Source organism: Neomonachus schauinslandi, chromosome 8 (genome assembly GCF_002201575.2).
Source record: "Neomonachus schauinslandi chromosome 8, ASM220157v2, whole genome shotgun sequence".
NCBI lineage: Eukaryota > Metazoa > Chordata > Mammalia > Carnivora > Phocidae > Neomonachus > Neomonachus schauinslandi.
In genome coordinates this window covers 136516847-136541339 of record NC_058410.1, presented here as the reverse complement: position 1 = coordinate 136541339, position 24493 = coordinate 136516847, and the positions used below count along the sequence as shown (strand labels likewise).

The following is a 24493-nucleotide window of genomic DNA, read 5'->3' as shown; positions in this document are numbered from 1 at the left end:
CAGACAACAGACTCATGCCCCTAAGAAACAAAAGGGTTCATTTCAATTAAACAAATATTTTTAAAGTATTTACTATGTGTCAGGCACTGTGCCAGGAACTGGGAGAGAATAATAAATAGCATGGGCTTGGTCTCTGCCCATGAAGCTTACAGTTTGGGAAAGACAGGTATGTGTGCATAAGGCCTAGATATGTGTATGAGAAACGTAGATATATGTGTGCAGTGTATGTAAAAACTTTCTCAAGCCAAAGTGAAAAAAAAAATGTAAGATTCAGGGTTTTAGTATTTCCAAAATAAAACCAACACACATCCACTGTTCATCTCCATTGTACCTTATCTGGTTGCAATTATCAGCCCCTTCTGTGCAGAGAGCAGTGCTGACCAATTCTTTCTTATGTGCCCCCATGTTACCCGGATTCTTTGCAGTTCGGTGGGGTCTGGTGACTCATCTGGCCATTGGCCAATCAGCAGAACCCCAGAAGAGCAGGACTGAGTTCTCTTCCTGCTCTACGCCCCTAGCACTGTGAACTCCAAGCACTCGTGTTGAGACGGTGGATCCACAAGATCAAAGTGGCCCAGAGCAATGAGTAACCCACATGAAGGGAAGGCTGGGAGCTGTCTCCACTGGCAGAGAGCTTTACTACATGAGAAATAAACCTTTGAGGTTAAACAAAACTGTTGAACTGCTGTTAAGTGAACTTTTGCTGAAATAACCTGTCCTGTCCTAATACATCATCTCATCACATTGAACAAAAAGCATTCTGAATCTTCGTAATGAGAGTTTAATAAGAGTTTGGCGTGCATTCCTTCAGCAAATATTAACCACTTACTATGTGTTGGGCACTGCTACAGGGGCTGAAAATACCATGATGAGTAATCCAAAGTCTGGGCAGCTACAAGGAGCTTACATTTTAGTGGGGAAGACAGACAATTTTCAGGTAATGAAATTCTTTTTTTTTTTTTTTTTAAAGATTTTATTTATTTATTTGAGACAGAGAGAATGAGAGAGACAGAGAGCACATGAGAGGGGGGAGGGTCAGAGGGAGAAGCAGGCTCCCTGCCGAACAGGGAGCCCGATGTGGGACTCGATCCAGGGACTCCAGGATCATGACCTGAGCCGAAAGCAGTCGCTTAACCAACTGAGCCACCCAGGCGCCCAAGTAATGAAATTCTTGATCTTGCCCCATTTTCACCAAGTCTCTTGTTGCCTTATTTTCCTCCATCATTATATTTAGTGTCCTGTCCGTATCCTCACCTCACTCCCCCTTCTTTCTTCTTTTCGTACTTGCCTAGCAAAATCCCAACCTGGTTAAACCCAAATCTTTACCATCTTCACAGCTATTCCCAAGTAGATGAATGTAGCTGGACAAAAACCAGAATCCTAACTCGTCCTTACTTGGACCTCACGGCCACCCATTTCACTGGGTCCTGCTTGAGGCATGCTGGTAACCATACTCCCTTCCCTAATCCATTCTTCCCCATTCTACGACATGACTAGCTCACATTTCCTCTCTCCTGAAAGCTCCAGCAGTCCTCTCCCATACTCGTGGTCAGTGATTTGGCTCCTGATTTCACTGAGAAACTTAAAAGAATAAGAACTTCTAAAACTCCCACTACATGTGCCAATCCCCACCCAACATCAGTACCCATATGCTCTACCTTCCCTCTTGTTACTGTGTAAAAATTGCCCACTATCCCATCTAAGGACAACCCCTACTCTGTGTACCAGAACCCATCTCCTCTTATCTGTGGTAGACATGGAGATGTGCCACCCAGATCGCCCTGCAAGGAAAGACCTGCCACCCAGCTGCAGAGTCCCCCAGGGTCTGCCTCAGCCATGGAGTCACTTTGCTTAATGTCGTGCCCTTCCTGGGGCAGCTTGCATGCAGTGACTGAGCAAGGCAGTGTTAAAAAAGTGCAACAAGGAAGGACACTTTGAAGAGCAGTACTCACTCATTCCAGAGCTCTCCACGGGACTGGCTAAGGCTTTCCCAGGTCTGCTTCAGTTTGACCTCCTCCTCTGCCCAATCTTGCATCCTCCCCCTTCCTTTCACAGGTATTGGTCCCCATAACTACCTGGCACCCCAAATTCCCCTTACAGAGATCAGCCCCTCCTTCTCTTTCAACATGAGCTTTCCACTTTCTACTGATTCATTCCCACCATCATATAAACATTTGGTAATATCTCCCTTCTTAAAAACCAAACTCCTTTTGAGCTTCTGTTCATTTCTCTGCTCTGCTGAACAGCAAAATTCCTGGAAAGTGTCTGAATCCATTGCTTGCCTACCTGTCTCACTTGAGCCCCACTCCTGGCACCTTCCCACATACAATCTCCCCAGAAACAGCTGTTGTCAGTGTTGCTGACAACTCAGCATCCTTACATCCAATGGACAATTCTTAGTTCTCATCCCACCTGGCCTTTTAGCAGCTTCTGACCCAAGTGATCACTCTCTCCCTTTTAGACACTTCTTAATCATTTCGCTTCTGAGACACAACTCACAACCCATGATTCTCCTCCTACCTCACTGGCTACAGTAGCTTTCTCTCATCTCCTTTGCTGGTTCTTCTTCCTCTCCTGAACCTCTAAATGCTGGAGAGCTCCAGGGTACAATTTTGACCCTCTCCTCATCTGTACTGATGTTCGCTCTGTTAATAATCTCGTCCAGTCTCAGGGCTTTAAATAATCTACATGTTGACAACTGCTAAATGTATGTCTTGACTAGAGCTTCTTCCCCTGAATGCCAGACTCTCACATCCAACTGCCTATTCTGAATCTCCACTTAGATTAATAGGAATCTCAAACCTAATATGTCCAAAACAAAACAATTGATTCCCTTCCCCATTCCCCCTCCCCAAAGAAAAAAAGAAGCCCTGCCCTCCCACCCCCAACCCCTAAGGTCTTCCTATCCTTCAGTAACTAGCTACTTGGTTCTTCTGGTTATTGAACCAAAAACCAAAAGTCATCATCGACTCCTCTCTGCCTCTTAATACCCCATATTCTTGAAAGAATTCTTTAGAATTTATCCAGTCTTTCTCCAGTGTTCTCGTTTACTTATGGTCTCTTTTCAAATGTCATCTTATTAACAGTTATCAAATATGTAAAATAAAATCCCAGCCACTCTACTGGTATTTCCTATCTCCTTTAACCTGCTTTATTTTTATCACAATTAGTCATTCAGTATTTTCACTTATTTATGTTTCAACCAGAATGCAAGCTTGAAGATTACAGAGACTTACTTCTGATCTCTAACTCCTAGTGATAAGTAGGAGGTAGGTGCTTAGCAAATACTTTTGAATGAATACATGAATGAATGAAAAAGGATGGAAAGGGACTAGTGATGGTATTATGGGGTAGCAGAAGCACCTGGGCGTAAAGCTAAATGATGTGAAAGTGTAAATCATTTTGAAGATTCTGAGGGAAAAGTGGTCCTGGCAGAAAAGCAAAAAGCTGAAAGGCAGGAATGAGCTTGGCTTTCTGGGGGAACATCAAAGAAGGCTTGTGTGGCTGCAACAGCCAAAGGTGTCAGAGAGGTGATACTGTTAACAGTTGGATTGCATAGGACTTTATGAACCGTATTTTGAATTTTATTCCAAGTCTGAAGAGAAACCACTGGAGAGTTTTAAGCAAGAGAGCACCCAATCTGATAATTAAACAAAAACAAAACCAAAATCACCTCGGCTGCTGCGGCACTAGCAGGGGGTTGGGGGTGGCAATGTGGAAGCCACCCGACCAATGAGAGGCTGCTTCGAAATCCGAGCAAAAGGGTGGACAGGATTTGAACCGCATCAGAAGAGTGGGAAAGATGGTATAAAATTTGAAGGTAGAAATGGCAGAATTGGCTTATGTTTTCGGTAGGGGCACAAAAGGAAAAAGAGAGGATTCCAAGAAAATGTCGGATTTTTGCCATGCAGTCCAGATCCATTCAGGCAAATTTAACTCATCATATTTCCATTAAGTCCACTGACTAAAAGGATCCTGTGGGCACCTAGTGGTTGAGGTGTAGAGAGAAGAAACGAAGGGAATCACACAAGAAAGGGGGAGCTATTGAGGGGCGAAAATACTGCGTTCAGGTATTGAAATGTTGAGTTTAAAAGGTATCCGCAGAGCTGGCCTAGAACTCCGGGAGAAGGGTCTGGACTGGGCAATACCGTATTTACTGTACAATCTCCCCCACATTTACGGGTCAGACCTGGGCCATACCGTGATTCCTCTATTCTCTCTCTCTCACACCAACACACATACACACCCTTACATTTACGGGTCTGGAATGGGCAATACAGTGTTTCCTCTATTATCTCTCACACACACCCCTACACTTACATGTCTGGACTGGGCATTACCGTATTTACTCTATCATCTCCCCCATATTTACGGGTCTGGACTGGGCAATACCATACTTCCTCCATTATCTCACACACACAAATCTACATTTACGGGTCTGGACTAGGCAATACCGTGCTTCCTCTATTATCACACACACACACACACACACACACACACACACACGCACACCCCCCCCCCCATTTACAAGTCTAGACTGGGCAATACCGTATTTCCTATATTATTGCTCTCTCTCTCACACCCCTGCATTTACAGGTCTGGGAATAGATTTGTCTTTGGTGACGTGAACTTTCAACGTCGTAGGGTCTTTTTCCTTACGGTGCAACTTACAATCCATGGGGTCCTCAGAAATACGGCAGTTTCAGGACTCACCGCCAGCACGATCTCTGGAAGCTGTATGAGACCACTCATTTAGTAATTCCCCTCAGCCTCTGTGACATACTAGGTAGCGACTTCCTGGGATGGAAACTTCTCTGCCACCAGCCGCCCGCCCCCTCCCGGGCGCAGGCTGCCCCCCTTTTCCGGGAAGGAACCGAGGAGACAATACCCAGGCAGGCCCCCTAGCGTTCTCGCGATCAGTCCAGCCAGGCCGGGGGCCGGCCGCCCGCTCGGGACGCGGCGCGCACGCTTCCCTCGCAGAGATCCCCCGAGCCAGGCCTCGCAACCCCGGCGGCCCCGGAGCGCGCCGCCCCTCCGCCCCCGGCCCGGGCGACCCCTCGCGGCCCCGCCCCGGCCCGGGCTCCCCGCAGAGGCGCCCGGCCGCCCCGCCTCCCCCACCCGCGCGCGCCAACTCCCAGCTCGCGGCCCTGATTGGCCGCCGCATTCCCGCTTTCCTTCCCGAACCGCCATTTTGAAAATCTTGTTGATTTGGAGGAGCGGAGAGCGCGGCGCGAGCGTCACGCCAGAGAGCGGCCCGCGCGCCTCCTCCTCCGGCGCTCGCCGCCGCCTCCGGGAGCCTTTTCGTGCCTTCGCGCGCCAGGCCCGCGGCGGCCGGCACCCGCGGTGAGTGCTGCGTCGGGGCTGGGGAGGACGAGAGGGCGCCGCGGGCCCGCCCGCACCGCCGCGGCCATTTGGACGGCGGCCTGGGGCGGGGGGAGGGGACGCGGGGCGGCCGGCGGCGGCGGCGGGCCGGGCGGAGGGAGGGGCGGCGCGGCGCCCGCTGTTTCCCGCCTCGGGAATGCGCGGAGCCGCAGGGAAGTCGCCCCCGGGGAGTGAGCGCGGCTGTCCCGGCCGCGGGAGGAGGCAACTTTGAGGTCGGGTTTCCCGCGGCCCCCGGCGTCCTGGGGCCGGAAAGCGTCGGGCGGCTCGCGGCGGCCGCCCCGTCCCTCCCGCGGGGAGCGAGGGGATCGAGACGTGTGGCTTCCTGCCCGTCCGCAGGTCCACAGCATGTCCTCCTCCGGCCCAGCTGCAGAGGGAGAGGGAACCCCCGCCCAGCCCGCGTCCGAGAAAGAACCCGAAATGCCTGGCCCGAGAGAGGAAAGTGAAGAGGAGGACGAGGATGACGAGGAGGAGGAAGAGGAGGAGGAGGAAGAAAAAGGTGGGAGAAAGTCGCGTCCCTGGTGATGGATTTCACAGAAAACCGTTCTCTTGCCCCCCCTTTTTTTTGCGCCTGGAGACGCTAAATCGGAGGGATCTCTAGCGAGAATGTTTGCGGGATTTATCCCTTTTTGGTGCTGAGCAATAGCAGAGATCGAACTTGGTGAATTCCGGGGTTGGTAGAACATATTTGTTAGCGTTGTTACTACGTATTTTGGAGTGCGGTTGACTTCTGGCCAGCAGTGTGTGTTCGTAACGTTTTCTCATTTGACAGGATGTTTCTAAGTTTCAGATCTGTTTTTAAAAGCGTTAGCTTTTGAAGTTGCTAGGGTAGCCGTTTTTAATTTTCGTCTGTTGATAATTTAAGTACAGGTGTTTTGCCTTTTGACGTTATTGCGAGGTCCTTCATGAAACCAGTAATGAAGTTGTTATGCTAGTCCTGGAAATATTTGGACAACTTTAATATCTTTGCTGAACTTCAGCAGAGGCCCTTTTCAGAGGCTTGGGGGAGCTGACTTTCACGGGGAAACACCAGTGAAAGCTGTTGCTACTTGAGAAAGTAGTTAAATATGAAAGCAGTGAACTATGAAAGAGTTCCGAAAGCTGTCTCAGTTTTGGAGTTGCAGAAGAGCAGTATTAACCATTATTTACCTAGAGGCACGAAACAGAAGAACCTTACAGAAATCAGGAGTGGTACAGCATTGCTTTATCCAGCACCCATGGGGCAGTGCCCGCTTCCTAAAACGTTTGCAGACACTTAAAAATCCGTATCACAGTTCTTAGCATTCTCTGATGATGTTAGCCCAGTCTAGGTTTGTTGAACATAAAGCTCCATCCAGCTCAGCCATACTGGGGAAGAAGTTTAAGTTTTCTTTCCAGACCCAGGTTTAACTGTCAGTTTCTTTAAAGTCTAAACGTGCCCATGGTCAGCATTTTGTAAATACAATCTGGATTCAGATTACATGGTATGCCTTTCGTTTGTTTAAAGTGGTAGGTGTTGTGAGAAAGGAGCCCTTCCAGACTTAAGTTCAAAAATGCTTAGAAAAATATATAAATTACTTTTAAATTATTCATAATGCAGTAACTGAAATTTGGCTGCAGTATCTCAACTATTAGTCCAAAATTTTCTCAGCGTTTTTTCTTCCAATTTTTTATTTTTTAGTCTCTTTTTGAAGACAGGGTTTTGATACCACTTAGGTGATGGATTCCTGTGTGTCAGGAAAAATTATATAGAAATCGTGTAAAAATACTACAAATGGCAGATATAGTAATGCTTGGGGGACTGATGATAGTTCAAATTGTGATTTTTTTTTTTTCAAAGTTACCCCTAAGCAATTCTGTAGTTCTAATTGCTTATTGTTCTATTCCCTCATTTGAGGTGTTTGTGGAACAACTAAGATTGTAAAGGTTTTTATCCTAGTTAGCCCTGAAAATTTAATTCTGCTGAGGCATCACAGAAATAAGGCAGTGTAGTCCATGCCAAATGAAAGTGGAATTGACTTGACTTGGGTGGGGGAGGAGCTAGTAAAAGATGACTTTTAGGTTTCTGTTTTCGGCAATTGAGTTGACAATATTATTGTTTTCTGAAAAATAGAACTCACAAAGGTGAGCAGATTTGGAGATGATTGTGACTTCTGTTTTGATGCACTGCTTTAGGTGCCTGTAGGACATGAAGTGGAGCTGTCCAGTTGTTGGCCCTGATAGCGGATTTGAAACTCTTGACTAGGGAGAGATCAGGAAAGTCATTAGCTTATAGATGGTAATCGGAGGTGAGCAAATCGTTTAAATCACTCAGGGAAAGGAAGTAGCACAATAACAGGGTTTGCTTTAGAGTGCATTGTCTTCACCCTGGACACCATTGCCAGACTATACCTGCTGGAATCCCTTTATCCTTCCTAATTCTTTCTGTGCAAATCCTTATGTCTCCAAATCTTACCTATCCTTCAGAGCCAGCTCCAGTGTTTTGATCGTTTTTCCTTAATCCAAAAATAATTACTTTCTTCAACGCAGAGAACTTTTATTTGTAGATTTCCTTTAGTATTTTATCATCTTCTGCTTGGAGTATGATTGTGTCTCATCACCACCAGTAGACGTGATCTCTTTCAAGAGTTATTCAGTGTCTTAACCATCTGTTCATCCCCCCCCCCCTTAGTAGCTAGTGAAGCTTTGCACAAAACAGGCATTCAGTTGAATGAAGGAAAGGACCTTCAGTGATATAGTGTCCTCTTTTTTTATCTGAATTTATCTCAGTAGGTAAATCGTTTGGATTTTTTTTTTTTTTTAAAGATTTTATTTATTTTTCAACAGAGAGAGAGCGACAGCGAGAGAGGGAACACAAGCAGGGGGAGTGGGAGAGGGAGAAGCAGGCTTCCCGCTGAGCAGGGAGCCCGATGTGGGGCTCGATCCCAGGACGCTGGGATCATGACCTGAGCTGAAGGCAGACGCTTAACGACTGAGCCACCCAGGCGCCCCAATCGTTTGGATTTTTAAGCTCAGTGTTTTTACATTTTTAAATATACGTTCTATATCTTCTAGCCTTTTTTTTTTTTTATAAAAGCAGTCTGTACTCTAAAACAATTTAACTTTTTTAGAATGATTTATGACCATTGTTATAAGCATTTACTAAACTACAAAGTAACGTCCTCCCAGTCCATTGCAGTAAATGTAAACTTGTAGAATTTTACCCTATTTATAGCAGCTTGTTTTTCTTTGATCTGCTTACTGAATTATTGCTTTTCTTTGTATGTTTTTGAAGTTGTTATAATCTCAGTCTAAACTTCCTGTTTGATGATGTACCATAAACTAAATCACAATCAACAGAATTAGGTCTAATCAAAGAGTAGGCTTAGTGAGGGCCTTAGTGATTTTTCACAAAGTAACTGGACTTTCATTAGCAGTAATTGTAGTTCAATGAGAGTTTGTTTGCTTTATGATTTTTTTTTTAAACTGGATCCCTTGTGAGTTTGCCAGGTAAGTAAAATGCTACTCTAAAAATTCAGTGATGCTATTAGTATTTTCATCTTTCATCATTTGCTTCTCAAAGTCATGCTCAGAAGAAGTGTAAGGTATTAGAGGTTTCTGCAGTTTTTTCTACGTTTATCCAGTAAATATGTTTTTTAAGCTTTTAGCTATTTAAGAAGTATTAAATTAATTTCTAGAAAAGAGTCTCATCGTGGAAGGCAAGAGGGAAAAGAAAAAAGTAGAGAGATTGACCATGCAAGTCTCTTCCTTACAGAGAGAGCCATTTACCATTGCACAAGGTAAGTTTATTCTGTTCTTTCCATTTTATGGTAAAAATGCCTAAATATACAAAATGATGGTCAGCAGTGCTCAGTTTTACTGTTTACGAAGTAGTTATGTATTATGAGTATAATTTTATTTAGCTTGCCCTATTCAGCAAAAGCTGTATGTAAATTATGCTGTAAAATAATCGTGATTAAAATAACTTTGTAAATGTATTAACATGTAATGGGTATTTAATTATTACAGTGTTTTTTGTTTTTTGTTTTTTTTTCTTTTTTTCTAGGAAAGGGGCAGAAACTTTGTGAAATTGAAAGGATACATTTCTTCCTGAGTAAAAAGAAAACAGATGAACTTCGAAATCTACATAAACTGCTTTACAACAGACCAGGCACAGTTAAGACCATTTTTCTATCTTTAACCTAGTAACATGTTTATGTATTAAAATACTTCACAATAGAAGCATTATTTTAGTTCTGGAAAGGACTTCAGCAATCAACTAGTTCCAATTTCTGTACCATACTAGTGAACAAACTGAGACACATACTTATTAAATGATTTATCATAGAATACATAGATATTAGCAGATAGGATTATAATATCCAGGCCTTGTACTATGGTTGTTTTTATGCCAAACTGAAATTTCAAAATGTGAAGTCCAAATTGTGATTTTTAGTGATCTTTAAATGTATTAGAAATAATTTATTTTTTGGATGTTTCTAGCTATTCAGAATAAATGATACAGTATAATTGTACCACATTTTGAGCAAATATCTGATAAATTAGGTGGTAATTCTTTGTCAGGGAATTTGTCAGAACAAATCAGTATTTCATTTACCAAATTACACTGTACATACAACTTCAGTGTTTCGTATAATTGAGAGGAAATTTTGCTTTGGGTTATGCATGGGCAAAGTGAAGTTTGACGTTGTTAGAATCAAATGTCTGCAGCATGGTATAATTTCATGTCATCCTGACTATAATCTAATTTACACAAGTCTTATTATTGCTAAATGGTATTAACTTTTGGAGGTCCTCTGTTATTTTTAAAGAGTAAAATCCATGACTCTCTGATTTGGGAAATAAATATTACCAGTAACTTGTATTACTTAGGAAAAGGGAGTTTTCCTTTTCCAAGTTTCCAAGAAGTAACTTTCCACATCCCCTAGTATTGTCAGGTAACGTTTAGTTGTAGTTTTATAATTGCCACTAAAAATTCCCAGATGGAAATTCATTCAAAGTGAAATTGTTATTTTTAAAGAGTTAAACTTATAAGCCTTTTATAACATTAATATTTTAGTAACAAATACACTTTCAGTTGTGAATAAGAAATTTTGAATAAACCACTATTATAAGTGGGAGACAGATACAAAAATAAAGATGTTGGCTTTGAATTTTTTTCTTATGTACATTACTGGGTAATAGCATTAATAATAAGGGAAACATTTTCAGGTGTCCTCATTAAAGAAGAATGTGGGTCAGTTCAGTGGCTTTCCATTTGAAAAAGGAAGTGTCCAATATAAAAAGAAGGAAGAAATGTTGAAAAAGTAAGTTATTTTCATAAGTATTGTGTTTTGATCAATGTGTTATAAGTTTATTTTTAAACATTTAAATATGACCATTCAGACATTTTTAGGAAACTGCTAATTCTTTGCTTTAAATGCCAAGATCTGACTTTTTCATAACTATCAACTTGGGATGTTCATTACTTTCCAATAGTGACTATTTAAGAGTGTTGAAAAGTCACTAAAGACGTTTCTATTTCTTAGAAGAACCGTATACACAAGTTGTTCACATTGTCCAAAAGATAGGTCTAAGGGGAATATAGTGAAAAAACTCCCCCACTCTTGCTCCCTGCCAGCCACTCTGTTTCCCCAACTTTTAGGTACCATTTAAACTATTTTGAAGATAACCAGTTTGATAGGAACAGTGTTCTTCACCATAATGCAAGCAAGATATTGTATTAAGAGCTTTTGTTTGTTAAATCCCATATAGTTTAAGAGTTATAAATAATAAAGATGATTACCTATTCCTTCATCAAAATGTTATCATAGTGGAGTGCTGAGGGGAAATGTAATATTTAATCACCAATCCGAAGAATTGTCAAATCCATGAATTTTGTAGTACTGAAAACCTTTTACATTATTTCCTAGTGAATTGACTTTTTTTTTAAAGATTTTATTTATTTATTTAACAGAGAGAGACACAGCGAGAGAGGGAACACAAGCAGGGGGAGTGGGAGAGGGAGAAGCAGGCTTCCCGCAGAGCAGGGAGCCCTATGTGGGGCTCGATCCCAGGACCCCGGGATCATGACCTGAGCCGAAGGTAGACGCTTAATGACAGCCACCCAGGCGCCCCTGACTTTTTTTTTTTTTTTAATGTAGGCTCCATGCCCAGCATGGAGCCCAATGTGGGCCTTGAATTCATGACCCTGAGATTGAGACCTGAGCTGAGCTCAAGAGTCAGATGCTTAACCGACTGAGCCACCCAAACGCCCCAACTTAGTTTATTCTTTTTACTATCTTTAAAACTTACAGGCTCCTGGGTGGCCCAGATGGTTAAGCGTTGGCCTTCGGCTCAGGTCATGATCCCATGATCCCATGATTGAGCCCCACGTCAGGCTTCCTACTCAGTGGGGAGCCTGCTTCTCCCTCTCCCTCTGCTATTCACTCCACTTGTGCTCTCTGGCTCTCTCTCTCTGTCAAATAAATAAATAAAATCTTCTTAAAAATAAAACTTAATTGGTAAATGGTGTTTTCAATTTATTAATCATATCAGTTTTGGTATATGGTTGTATTTTGTACATTAGTCAAGATTATTAGGAAAGTACTTTTTAGATTCGGAGGAACATTGGATGTTTTTTTAATGTTTGTACCTGAGCCAGTTTGTTTAGCAATTGTCTTTATGTTGTGGAGAATATTTATAAACTTTGCTACTTAATAAACTTGGTTTCTTTCATTTTCTGTTTTAGATTTAGAAATGCCATGTTAAAGAGCATCTGTGAGGTTCTTGATTTGGAGAGATCAGGTGTAAATAGTGAACTGGTGAAGAGGATCTTGAATTTCTTAATGCATCCAAAGCCTTCTGGCAAAGTGAGGACCGATTTTTATTATTTCAATACAAATCAATTATTTATAGCCTCTCCTTTCTTTTTTTATGGAACAATTTAATTTGTTAGCAGCATTGCTTGTCAGTATTCAGTATTGCCTTCTACATTCAAAGAATATACTACTCTGTTGACATATCTGCAACAATTTCATGATAGAAATAACATAGAAGCCAGACAGATCTATCCTCTTATCAGATTAAAAAAGGTATAAGATTGAGAAAAATAATTATTCACTAAATTGATGTTAAATGGACAGAAATACAAACTAAATTCCAGGGTTCTATATCTAGAAGGCACTGGAAGAACAGAAACAGGTTGAGTTGAGGGTGAGGTATTGGGTTGGGCAGGGAGGGGGTATGCAACCTTCAACTAGGTCAGGAAAGATAAGATGGGGTATATTAGAACTGGATATTTTCTAGACACTGGAAGAAGGTTATGAAAATAGAACATTAAAAAAAACAAACAAACCCAAAAACTGACTCTTACAGGTTTCTTGGATTGGGTTTCCAGAATCAGCAGAGCCCAGGAGTTGGACAGGGAAGTAAAATGGCCTTATACTTTCCCCCATTCTTCCCTAAATTTAGATTAGGTTTGCCCGGATTGTTTAACAAATGACATCACTGATTTAAAATGTCTCTTGAAGTGTTACTTACATGACCTTGCTTTTTAGTTTGAAGTTTGTCAGTATATATTTTCGTATTCTTCCTTATTTTGATAGCAAAGAAATTATGAAGAGATCTAGAGGACCTAGGAGTTCAGGGGAATACCACTGGTGAGCGGAGAGGGCGTAAAGATTAGAAATCAGAAAATAGCTCTGGGACTTTGGTTTTATCTGCTGTTGGTCCAGTTTACCATTAGCTCGGCAAAGACTGATAAAGGATATTTTTGTAAGTTGTCATGCAACTAAAAACCCAAGGGCCATGGTGAATCTTTTGTTTGTTTTTGGTATTTTGAATTGGCTTAAAGATGAGATTATCTATTTTTCTAAACTTTTACTATGGCCAGACCTCTACTTACAATTTCATGTGACAAATTGAAAACCATTTCTCCAGAACACATTACTAAGTTGCTTAAGTTATGAGGGATGTGTTTATATTCTTTTCCTCAGTGATTTAGGACCTGATTACTCTCTTAAAAATTCATGAGGACTCCAGAAGCTTTTATGTGGGTTATTTTGATATTTACTGTATTATAAATAAAAACTGAAAAATTTTTAAATAACAGTAAGCCTACTACATGTTAACACAAGTAATATTTTGTATGAAAAATAACTATACTTCCAAAAAAATTAGAAGAATGGTATTGTTTTATATTTTTGCAAGTCTGTTCATGTCTGGCTTAAGAGAAGACCGCTGTATTCTCATTTGCTTCTGCATTTCAGTCTATTGCACATGTTATTTTAAAGTATGTAAAGAAAATCAGCTTCTCACAGGTAAGTAATCAGAAAAAGGAATATTTTAAAAGCTTTGAGATAATTACAGGTGTTCTTTGATACAATACCAAAACTCCACAGCGGTAGTTTATCTAAAGGTTAGTTGTAATGTGGTGTCTGAAACCAAGTCAATGAACTCTTAGACCTTTTATCTATGATTTTGTAATTGTATTCACCATTTGGAAATTATTGGTTTTCTGAATTATGCAGATCTTCCAAATATGGGCACATTTCCATTAAACACTGTCAAAAAGTCACTCATTAATATAATCACCATCTCATGAGAAGAATCATTAGGTATTGGGAGGCTGTTAGTTCATGGTGATGGATGTGAATTATCCCTGTGAAGTTTTGAAATTTGTCATTGGCAATAAATACCATCAGTTGCTTTCCTTGCAGTGACAGGCTCATGTTCATTTTGAACACATGTCTTTTACATACCTGAATCTGAATAGGCAGACTTTTACAGTTCTTTTACAAACGGTGTTTCATGGGAGAGGTAGCTAGCTTAGCTCACAGCTCAGTTGTGCAAGTGCTTTTTCTTGAGAAAACCAGTGAAGTTCAGTAAGTAGCAAACGTATTCTATGTGTACCTCCCGTTTTGTTACAGACTGCGTAAAGACATGTACTCACAGGTTGAGAGCTAATACAATATTTACTGCTTCGTCAAAGGCATTCTTAAAGGAAACACCTTTTTTTTCTTTCTTTCTAGTTTGGGGCTGTGAGGAATATAGTGACTGCTAGCACAGTTGGCTGCCTCCGCCGTCGGTAGTACTGAGGTGCCAGCAATTTTACAGCCACCTTGCTTTTGCAGAGTCACTACAGATACCAACAGTGAAAAGAGAAAATTAATAATGTCTTGATATTATATTATTATTATTATATTATAGAAAATAGTTTTGACCTTGTGGGCTTCTGAAAAGGCCTCAGGAAGCCCCAGGTGCATGAACCATATTCTGAGAACCACTCTTAGCCTTACGGAATCCAACTCTTAACATCCACTTTCCGTATCTGATTCTGTGAGAACTACTCTTTAACCTAATGATACCAATCTCAAGTTATTTTCTACACTACCATACTTTTCTGTCATTTAAGGAAAACACTATAGACTCATTAGTACTGATTTCTTTCTCCATAATAATAAAATTATTGAATTAACATTGTTTTACTATCCTCATTTTGTGCTTCTGCCTTGATTATCTGTTTTTCAGATTTTGTTCTAAAAGGGATGATGCTGTTGACTCTGGATTCTGGTTAATAGATTCAACTATTTTTAGAACCAATATAGGAAAGCTCTAAAACATTTATGTATTGTTACTTTTTTTTTTTAAGCTCCTTTATTTTTGGAAGTTGAATTTTCTTGATTGATTACTTGAATAATTTAATGTTCTTCCACTTCCTGTATAAGATTATCCTGCACCCATCATCTTACTACTGATTCCATATACAGATTATATTCTTACTACCTGTATCTGGTTCCTGAACTGAGATAGTAAGGGATACCACATTTTTCTAATATATTTGAGTCCTGGATTTCATATAATGAATAGGGAGAGTTTGGACAGTGAGAGTCACCTTTTCTCCAATGAGATCAAAGAATTTATCCAAATGGATTTAGTTCCTGGTACTAGTTGGTAATAGTAACAAGTCTCATAGCAAGGATATCTGTATATTTTCAAGAAAGTTTTTTATGGAAACTTACAGAGAACCCCTCTGAGAAATATCATTCATCCACTAACTTAAAATTCCTGAAGTGACCTACATTGGCTGCTGCCCAGTCTGCCTGTAGGAAGGATAGATTTTTGGGGGCAGCTAGAGGCTATCTTGTGGATTGTACATAGCCTGAGAACACTACATACACAAAACAGCCACCTTTTCTTAATTTTTGTGCAGGTGATGGTGACCTTTAAGACTGGCAGTTTCTAGGAGAGAAAGAATCTGTGGTTCTCCTAGCTTTGTGAAAGATTTTGCCTAAAGTTATCCTAACATTTATACAATTGTGTATCATAAGGTTATGTTATGGAATTTTCCTTACTAGTTCTGCTTATTGTAGAAAATAATATAGGCAAAAATAAAAACAAAAGATACCTGTAATTTTGGAAATTTCAGTTCCTCGGGGTATATCTTTTCAGATCTTTTATGCAAGGTTATTTTATGGTTTTCAATTTCAAAAGTTAGCAAATACTCCCCTAAGAAAGCATTTAAGAATTAAGTTTGTTGGATAATCAAATTGTTTCCTTGCATGATCTCTGCTTTTTAAATGTGCGTGGTTTAATTAAATATCAGAGCAAAAAGCAATACATATATTTTGTGGTTCTTAATCAGCTTCATAATTAACATACCCAGCACTAATTGCATATTTAGAATCATCAATGAGAATATAATCCTGGCATTACTGAAAGTAGAGCCCAGAGGTAATATGAATATAAACTATATAGATCATAAATTCAGGATGTGTAAAGTGAGGTTTTGTTTCCTTTACAGATGGCTCCGGTCTTTTGATTGGAGGTTCCCCTAAAGCAAGAAGCTCCTCTGGCATTGACGGTTTTAATGCTAATAGGAATGAAATAAATTACAAGTCTGACTCAAAATATTGCCTTGATAAAGTGTAAATAACTGAGCTTAATGCAGTGTGTACTTGGGCTTCTAATCCCATGTCAGAACACAGTATTTATTTCAGCATTTGTGAAGAGTCTTGCCTAGGTGTTAGAACACAAATGAAAGGGTATTGATAGTGTGGACAAAAAGATCAACTTGACACTTTAAAGGGGAATTGTTCTCTGTAAAACTGCTAAGTTTGGAAATACTTCTTGAGACAGGAACAAGAATGAGTTGATAAGTTACCAAAAATGATTGACTTGGAAATACAATAGCCCATTGGTGTTGTCTTTATTTTATTGTACACAGCCATTGCCAAAATCTAAAAAAAGTTCTAGCAAAGGCAACAAAAAGGAACGGAACAGTTCTGGAATGGCAAGGAAAGCTAAGCGAACCAAATGTCCTGAAATTCTGTCAGATGAATCTAGCAGTGATGAAGACGAAAAGAAAAACAAGGAAGAGTCTTCGGATGATGAAGATAAAGAAAGTGAAGAGGAGGTAAAATGTTAGGTGTTTGTGGGGGGTTTTTTTTCTCATTTTTTTCCATGGGGAGAGTTAAATATTCTTGTCATGTGATAAGTATAGCCCAGTTTCTAGAAACTGTTAGTACCAAAATGGTGGTTTTTAATTCCAAAGATACAAAAATAGTTAAGAATAGATCTTTTCTTTCCCTTATGGAGCTTTTGGTTTTCTGGCCATGTGAGAGCTTGGAGTTGGAAGAGTGAGGTTGGCTGGATTTGAGCTGGACCTTGAAGATTAGAGTAGGTAAATGGGAAGGGGGGGCAGTGCATATACTGAACAGGAACCCAAAGAAACAGATTGCTTGAGAATTTTTTATGTTAATATTTTATCATTGGTTTGAGCCGTTTTCTGTTTTATGCAAAAAAGCAAGGAGTTTAAGGACCCCAGTTATTCTCAACCCATTGGGGATTATTTAATGAGCAAAACGGTGTTTCAAGTTTATTTGATGGGTGGGCAAGTTTTGTATCACTTAGGAATGCCTGCCATTTTCTTTTACGTGGGCGTATCTGTAAAATTTTGAGAATATTTAGTTTCCCAAGTGAAACTTCAGGAAGAGAAGAGCTGCTGAACCATTTAAAAAGTTAGCTTTACCCTCTCCTTGATACATGTCCTCAGTAAAGGAGATGACTTCTTATTATAGCTCATAGTGTTTTGGTAGACTCTGTTTTTTTTCTTTTCCCCAGCACCCCTCTTTTTTTTTATCATTATGTTAATCGCCATACATAACATCATTAGTTTTTGATGTAGTGTTCCATGATTCATTGTTTGCGTATAACACCCAGTGCTCCATTCAATACGTACCCTCTTTAATACCCATCACCAGGTTTAGCCATCCCCCCACCCCCCTCCCCTCTAGAACACTGAGTTTGTTTCTCAGAGTCCATAGTCTGTCATGGTTCGTCTCCCCTTCTGATTTCCCCCCGATCCCTTCCTACTATCTTTTTTTTATTTAAACATACAATGTATTATTTGTTTCAGAGGTACAGGTCTGTGATTCAACAGTCTTACACAATTCACAGCGTTCACCATAGCACATACCCTCCCCAATGTCTATCACCCAGCCACCCCATCCCTCCCACCCCTCCATTCCAGCAACCCTCAGTTTGTTTCCTGAGATTAAGAATTCCTCATATCAGTGAGGTCATATGATACATATCTTTCTCTGATTGACTTATTTCGCTCAGCATAATACCCTCCACTTCCATCCATGTCGTTGCAAATGGCAAGATTTCATTACTTTTGTTGGCTGCATAATATTCCATTGTATATATATACACCACATCTTCTTTATCCATCTGTCTGTCGATGGACATCTTGGCTCTTTCCACAGTTTGGCTATTGTGGATATTGCTGCTATAAACATCGGGGTGCATGTACCCCTTCAGATCCCTACATTTGTATCTTTGGGGTAAATTCCCAGTCGTGCAATTGCTGGATCGTATGGTAGCTCTATTTTCAACTTTTTGAGGAACCTCCATACTGTTTTCCAGAGTGGCTGCACCAGCTCGCATTCCCACCAACAGTGTAGGAGGGTTCCCCTTTCTCCACATCCCCGCCAATATCTGTCATTTCCTGACTTGTTCATTTTAGCCGTTCTGACTGGTGTGAGGTGGTATCTCGTTGAGGTTTTGATTTGGATTTCCCTGATGCCGAGCGATGTTGAGCACTTTTTCATGTGTCTACTGGCCATTTGGATGTCTTCTTTGGAAAAATGTCTGTTCATGTCTTCTACCCATTTCTTGGTTGGATTCTTTGTTCTTTGGGTGTTGAGTTTGATAAGTGCTTTGTAGATTTTGGATACTAGCCCTTTATCTGATACGTCATTTGCAAATATCTCCTCCCATTCTGGTGGTTGTCTTTTGGTTTTGTTGACTGTCCTTTGCTGTGCAAAAGATTTTTATCTTGATGAAGTCCCTTTTTGCCCTTGCTTCCCTTGCCTTTGGCAATGTTTCTAGGAAGAAGTTGCTGCGGCTGAGGTCGATGAGGTTGCTGCCTGTGTTCTCCTTTTGGATTTTGATGGACTCCTGTCTCACATTGAGGTCTTTCAACCATTTTGAGTCTATTTTTGTGTGTGGTGTAAGGAAATGGTCCAGTTTCATTCTTCTGCATGTGGCTGTGCAATTTTCCCGACACCATTTGTTGAAGGGACTTTTTTCCATTGGACATTCTTTCCTGCTCTGTCGAAGATTAGTTGACCATAGAGTTGAGGGTCCATTTCTGGGCTCTCTATTCTGTTCCATTGATCTATGTGTCTGTTTTTGTGCCAGTACCATACTGTCTTGATGATGACAGCTTTGTAATAGAGCTGGAAGTCCGGAATTGTGATGCCGCCAGCTTTGCTTTTCTTTTTCAACATTCCTCTGGCTATGCCGGGTCTTTTCTGGTTCCATACAGATTTTAGGATTATTTGTTCCATTTCTTTGAAAAAAGTGCATGGTATTTTGATGGGGATTGCATTGAATGTGTAGATTGCTCTAGGTAGCATTGACATCTTCACAGTATTTGTTCTTCCAATCCATGAGCATGGCACGTTTTTCCGTTTCTTTGCGTCTTCCTCAATTTCTTTCATGAGTATTTTATAGTTTTCTGAGTACGGATTCTTTGCCTCTTTGGTTAGATTTATTCCTAGGTATGTTATGGTTTTGGGTGCAGTTGTAAATGGGATCGACTCCTTAATTTCTCTTTCTTCTGTCTTGTTGGTGTATAGGAATGCCACTGACTTCTGTGCATTGATTTTATATCCTGCCACTTTACTGAATTCCTGTATGAGTTCTAGCAGTTTTGGGGTGGAGTCTTTGGGGTTTTCCACATAAAGTATCCTGTCATCTGCAAAGAGTGAGAGTTTGACTTCTTCTTTGCCAATTTGGATGCCTTTTATTTCTTTTTGTTGTCTGACTGTTGTGGCTAGGGCTTCTAATACTATGTTGAATAGCAGTGGTGATAGTAGACATCCCTGCCGTATTCCTGACCTTAGGGGGAAAGCTCTCAGTTTTTCCCCACTGAGAATGATATTTGCTGTGGGTTTTTCATAGATGGCTTTTATGATATTGAGGTATCTACCCTCCGTCCCTACACTCTGAAGAGTTTTGATCAAGAAAGGATGCTGTACTTTGTCAGATGCTTTTTCTGCATCTATTGAGAGGATCATATGGTTCTTGTTCGTTCTTTTATTAATGTATCACATTGATTGATTTGCGGATGTTGAACCAACCTTGCAGCCCAGTGATAAATCCCACTTGGTCGTAGTGAATAATCCTTTTAATGTACTGTTGAATCCTATTGGCTAGTATTTTGGTGAGAATTTTTGCATCCATGTTCATCAGGGATATTGGTCTGTAATACTCCTTTTTGATGGGGTCTTTGTCTGGTTTTGGGATCAAGGTAATGGTGGCCTCATAAAACAAGTTTGGAAGTTTTCCTTCCATTTCTGTTTTTTGGAACAGTTTCAGAAGAATAGGTATTAATTCTTAAAAAGTTTGGCAGACTCTGTTTTAACTTTGTTTTGATGTCTCCTTCAGTTGTCAGAACTTGCTCTGTAAACTGGGTCATCTCCCTTGTCTTATTTAGGGACGTGATTAATTGGCTTGACTTTTTGGGCCAAGATGATTCTTTCTTGTGGATTATAGAATGTTCGTGCATTACAGAATGTTTGCCCACTAGAGGACAGTAGCACCCTCCCCGACCCCCCCAAACCTCCAGTTGTGAATACCAAAAATGTCTTCAAACATTGCCAAATGTCCTTGGGGGTGGGGGCGGGAGGATCACCTCTAGTTGGTAACTACTGGATTAGAAGGAATAAAGATGTAATAAACTCTGATTTTATATATGTGTGTATTTGTTTTTAGGTACTTAAAATCCATGATTATTTTAATGTCCGATTTTATAAAGACCTCTATAAAGCTAAGTATGAAATGCTTCATAATTTACAAAAGGGTATTACAGGTCTAGCAGGTATTTTATAATATATTTTTGGAGCAAGGGAAGATGAGTAATCTCAGTCCTAAGGTTTTTATGGAATAGATTTTAAGGACATCAAGAGGGAAACATGTTTGTTTATATGTGAATCTATAATAATAGCAATTTTGCAGTAATAATCATTCTCATTCAACAGATTCTGGGTTATTACTACATGTATTCACTATGCTTCCTAAAACCTTTTTAGAGGCAGATTTAAAGCATAAAAAGTTGTCATAGAATATAAACATCTAATTTTTCCATAGAGGCAATGTGATTATGAGCATGGGCTTTGGCAACTATCTGGGTATAAATCCCAGCTGTACCTTCGAGTATGACTTTGGGCAGATTACTTATAAACTCCATACCTCAGCTTCTCATCTGTAATATGGGGTTGATAACAGTACCAGCCTCCAAGGGTTTCCAGTGACTTTATTTAAAGCACTTAGAGCCGTGCTTTGCACAAGTACTATGTAAGTATTAGCTGCTGCTATTCCTATTAGTGTTAAGATAACCTTTTATCATATGTAATATTCCTAAATCCAGTCTCTCTGTCATTACTAAGATGCAGGTTAAAAGGTGAGGGTATTTTATACTCATTTTCTTACTTGCTTTCCAGATTATTGTCCTCTTCTAAGTAGAATTACTTGAAGCTTGTGAATGTAGATGACCTCTGATTTATAACCATATTGGTTCCTGGACAATGATCACAAGTGGAACTGTCCCACTTATAAATCAAAGCCTTTCTGCAGGACCATAAAAAAGGATCATTTGCTAGAAACCCAGGTCAAATGGTGAAAATCCACGTAAGAAAAAAAACACAAATAGGCTTTTACAGACATTATATGAAATCACATAACATAAACGCTCTATCATAACACTCTGTTCTCTGCTCTGGTTTTTCTACCTGGGCTGGTACTGACAAACTTCGTAAAATACGGTCCAGTAAGATCTGGACTGAGGAATACTTCTTTTTTCTTTTCCTCATAAGTATTTTTCATGGCTCTAAAGGCTATCTCAAATTTAGGACTATTCTTAAAATCTTTATTTCTGATTCTGTTCCTACGAAAGGTAAGTACTAGCAGTAGGAACAGAATTCCTATGGTAACTGTGTTCCCCCCCCCTTTTTTTTTTAAAGATTTTATTATTTATTTGACAGAGAAAGACCGCAAGAGAGGGAACACAAGCAGGGGGAGTGGGAGAGGGAGAAGCAGGCTTCCCGCAGAGCAGGGAGCCCGACGTGGGGCTTGATCCCAGGACCGTGGGATCATGACCTGAGCTGAAGGCAGCTGCCTAGCCAACTGAGCCACCCAGGTGCCCCATGGACCTCTTTTTCTAAGAGGCCATAAGGAAGAGTTAAAGGTTGATTGGAAAAGTTGTGGATTGCCTGTAGATAGAATTTTTTTGTAGATTCTTTTCATAGAAAATTACTAAGTTAATATTATTCTGTTTATTTCCTGAGACAGACAGACTTTATAAATAAAAGATTTGTCCCCCCTTAATATTTTCTTGTTTTATTTTAGATTCTTGGAGTAAGTAACTATGAAGTTGGGTAGATTAATGTTATCTTTGGTTTCCTCTGTAAATTGAGGGCTTTGGACTAAATAATACCATATTGCTAAAGTCAGGACTCTCAGGCAGAAATCCAGTTCAAGTTATAGTTGTCCATTGACCAGTTACATGAGGTTGAGTGTTACTCATTCACCTGCTCATTTTCATACTTAGCTGTGTGGAAGACTAGGATATTTATAAGTAAATTTATTATCTCTTAAATGTAGTATTGAAGTCACTGAAAACCACATAGTTTAAAATAATTGTCAGGGTTTTTTAGTCTTTTGTAAGAATACGTGTCATATTTAAGCCTGTTAGCCTATAATTGCTCAGACACTTTGTTGGAGGTTCTCTGTACCTGGAGCTGTTTCTGTGATAGGCTGTGAGTGGTTGACGGCGGTTTTAAATCTTCCTTTTCTTTAGAAGTAACTCCAATAAGAAGTTGCTCTTTCCAAGAGTGACTTTATAAAAGAACTGTTTTAAACTTACCATCTTGGCTCTTGGACATTTGCTTAGGGCAGTAGGAGGAGAGCAGTTTAGACTTAGGACGAAATTTCTTAAAAATGGGGGAATAGGAAAATGACAGGTCTAGTTATTTTCTATAAACTTATTCTGAAAATCATCTGGTTCCTATATTGGATTGGCATCTTCAGGAGAAGATTGCTAAAATGAACCAGTGAGATTAAACCATGCTTAGGTATGTCATTTACCACTGGTGTTAGACCTTAGGCATAGAGAAGTACTGGAGAGTACAGAAAGAAGTGCTTCCCACACTGGAGAACACAGTTCTGATAATCTCTTAGACCCTTAAAGGCATACTTAGTTTTTTAAAATTTATACTTCTTCTGTTTTTCTTAGTGTTTTTATAACATTCTTATAGCTAGAAAAGTATACAACAAACTGAATTATTATTTGGTATTTAAAATTTATCTGAATGTTCCCATACGTATCAGGAATGTCTCCAACTGTAAATATGTAAAAACCTTACTAGTAATGTCTAAAATGGAAGTTTTTTTTTCTTTCATGACAAGAAATCCACAGACAGGCAATTTGGGGCCAGTACATCAGCTTGAGAAAGGTATCAGGAACTTGAATAACCCCTTTCTTCCTGAGCCACCATCTGCATATGTGGCACTTAACCTCATGATCACAAGATGGTGGTTGTACCTTTAGGCATTAAATCCCTGCTCCAGATTGAGAAGAGCAAAGGGCTTTCTTCTAGTAATGTTTTCGCTTTTTTTTTCCCCCCCGAAGAGATGCCTCTTGCCAGAGATCTCCGTGTAAGTTGCCTTGGCCAGAACTTTATCACCTCTCTACCTCTAGCTGCAGGGGAGGCTGTGAGGTCCAGGTGGTAGCTTTCTTGCGTCTGTGGAGGAAGGCAAATAAAGATGTTGAGTGAGCCATCCTACAGTGTTTGCCAGATCAGAGAAACTTTCAGTTACAGTTTTTGGTAAACTTAAATATTTGGACCATTCAGGGAATTACTCGGTAGAAGTGGGAGAGTGAATGTAAAAGTTTTGTTAGTCCTTAATTATGTTCTAAAAAATAAGAATCCCCCTCCCACCTCCATCTCATAATTTGATCAGAGGATTTACAAAACCATATAAATTATTTTTTTTTAAAGATTTTATTTATTTATTTGACAGAGACACAGCGAGAGAGGGAACACAAGTGGGGGGAGTGGGAGAAGGAGAAGCAGACTTCCCGCGGAGCAGGGAGCCCAATGCGGGTCTCGATCCCAGGATCCTGAGTTCATGACCTGAGTCGAAGGCAGTTGCTTAACAGCTGAGCCACCCAGGCGCCCCCAAAACCATATAAATTATTAAAATCTTTTGCTGGAAGGCAAAGTTGAATAATCATCATAATAAAATCTTAGACTTAAATTCGCTTTCATAATCTTTTGTGAAATATAATGAGCCTCGCACATTCTTTACTCTTGGCACTCTTGAGTTTTCTCAGCCAAGTTGTTAAAAGAATAGTGTATTTTAAGCTAATTTTTATTTTGTTCATCTGTTCACCCAGTACAACCTTTCTGCTGTGAGGACAGGATTCTGGCTCTGTGACAGGCGTCTTTTTTGGAGACCCTCCTTCAAGAGCCCTGCTGCCTATAAAAGATAGGTAAGCCTTTTCTCCCAAGATTTTTTTTTTTTTTTTTTTTTTTTGCCTTCCTTCAAAAAGTGCTTGTGTCATTCCTCTGATTCTATACCTTCA

The 24493-nt window shown here is 40.1% G+C and overlaps 1 protein-coding gene across 2 annotated transcripts in view; it reads left to right on the top strand.

Moving 5' to 3' along the window:
- The first annotated feature begins 5179 nt into the window (after positions 1 to 5179).
- The window catches only part of DEK (DEK proto-oncogene), a 33105-nt gene continuing 13791 nt past the window's right edge, over positions 5180 to 24493 (top strand). Inside the window, exons 1-7 of one of the 2 annotated variants that reach the window (XM_021696926.2) lie at positions 5180 to 5343; positions 5719 to 5878; positions 9036 to 9137; positions 9404 to 9513; positions 10570 to 10664; positions 12089 to 12209; positions 16565 to 16753. In XM_021696926.2, coding sequence (XP_021552601.1) covers positions 5728 to 5878; positions 9036 to 9137; positions 9404 to 9513; positions 10570 to 10664; positions 12089 to 12209; positions 16565 to 16753 — 768 coding nt within the window. In that variant the 5' untranslated portion in view covers positions 5180 to 5343; positions 5719 to 5727. The remainder of the gene's footprint in view (positions 5344 to 5718; positions 5879 to 9035; positions 9138 to 9403; positions 9514 to 10569; positions 10665 to 12088; positions 12210 to 16564; positions 16754 to 24493) is intronic. The other variant, XM_021696927.2, reaches the window with a different exon arrangement.